The sequence below is a fragment of the Crocodylus porosus genome, unplaced genomic scaffold (assembly GCF_001723895.1).
Source record: "Crocodylus porosus isolate Cpor-Errol unplaced genomic scaffold, CroPor_comp1, whole genome shotgun sequence".
Taxonomy (NCBI): Eukaryota; Metazoa; Chordata; order Crocodylia; family Crocodylidae; genus Crocodylus; species Crocodylus porosus.
This window is the reverse complement of record NW_017728917.1, coordinates 15,528,915-15,530,355: the sequence shown is the minus strand read 5'-3', so window position 1 is coordinate 15,530,355 and position 1,441 is coordinate 15,528,915. Positions and strand designations below refer to the sequence as shown.

The 1,441-nt window shown below is 75.4% G+C and overlaps 1 protein-coding gene across 1 annotated transcript in view; it reads left to right on the top strand.

Annotated features, from left to right (window-relative positions):
- Positions 1-1,441, top strand: part of MTMR14 (myotubularin related protein 14) — a gene marked incomplete at both ends in the record, with an annotated part of 35,060 nt that overhangs the window by 31,874 nt on the left and 1,745 nt on the right. The window contains 5 exons of the mRNA XM_019537007.1: positions 19-234; positions 415-461; positions 708-811; positions 1,109-1,264; positions 1,341-1,410. Of these exons, the coding sequence (XP_019392552.1) occupies positions 19-234; positions 415-461; positions 708-811; positions 1,109-1,264; positions 1,341-1,410 (593 nt within the window). The remainder of the gene's footprint in view (positions 1-18; positions 235-414; positions 462-707; positions 812-1,108; positions 1,265-1,340; positions 1,411-1,441) is intronic.

Sequence of the window (1,441 nt, the reverse complement as noted above, 5' to 3'; positions counted from 1 at the left end):
CGGAGGGTGACGGAGAAGAGCCCGGGCCTGCCAGCCGCCCCCCGGGGCACAGCTGGGGCTCTGCGGGCTCCGCGTGGCGGCGCCGGGAGCCGGGCTGGGGGGCTGGGCAGGGGCCCCTGAGCCGGGTTAGAGGCCAAGCCATCCTTCCGGAGGAGCCTCCGGCCTGGCTGAGGCACGCCCCGTCTGTCCCCAGGAACCTGCTGGACATGGACACCTTCTCCAAGTCCGACCCCGGTACGTGTCCGCAGCCGCGGGCCGTGCCCGGGGTGCTGGGGCCCCGGCACAGGGATGCCGTCCTCCAGGCGGGAGGCACCGGCCTCTGGGCGGCCCCCTCGGGCCCTGCCCCGGCCGGGGGCAGCTGCGCCGTGGCGGGGGCCCGGGGCGCCCGGCTCAGCCGCGCTCTCCTCCCGGCAGTGGTGGTGCTGTACGTGCAGGGCACTGGGGACAAGGACTGGAGGGAGGTGAGTGACCCCCGGGCTGGCGGCTCGGGGCGCTGGCCAGGCCTGGCCCAGCCCTGGGGCTGCTTTGCGTGGGGCCGCCCCGTGCCCCGGCACAGCCCCTGTGCCTCTCCCGGGCCCGGGCCGGGAGGTGTTGCCAGGCGGGCACCGACCCCGCGCATCCGGACTAGAGCGGTGCTGCGGCCCAGCCCCCGGGCACGCGGGCAGCGGCGGGGCCCGGCCGCACCGCCCACACCCCCTCGCCTGCAGTTCGGCCGCACCGAAGTCATCGACAACACCCTGAACCCCGACTTCGTCCGCAAGTTCGTGCTGGACTACTACTTCGAGGAGAAGCAGAACCTGCGCTTCGACGTGTGAGCACAGCCGGCCCAGCCCCTCCTGCCCCTGCCAGCCGCTGCCCTCCCACGCCTCGCGCGGCCGGGGCACCCCGCAGCCCCACTGCTGACGGGCCCCGGCGGGCCACAGAGAGCTGATGTCCTGGGGCCGTCAGGTGCTCAGAGGAGTGGACAGGGCAATGCGGCCCCCGTCCTCTGGCCCCGGGGGCTGGGCGCTGCAAGCCCACGGGCTCCGGGGCGCGAAGGCAAGGGGGGACAGCCTGTGCCCGCCTAGTCCCGCTGCGGCATTCCCGGCTTTCCTCTCCCCCTCCCAAGCTACAACGTGGACTCCAGGAGCAGCAACATCTATAAACACGTGAGTGCAGCCCCGTCTCCAGCCATGCAGCACGCCCGCCAGGTCCCAGCTCGCCTCGCCGGGGCGGGGGAGCCCCGGCCTCGCTGCCCCGGGCCCGGGGCTTGCTGGGGTCAGCGGCCCGGGCTGGGCTGAGCGCTGCTGGCGGCCACGGCTGCTCCCTCGGCTCTGTCCTGGGGGCCGCTGTGGGGGGAGCCCGACCTCCCCACGGTGCGGCTCAACCCCGCTCTGTCTCCCCGCTGCCTGGCGCCGGGACCCGCAGAAGGTAGGTGCCTGCAGCGGGCAGGCGGGGGCGG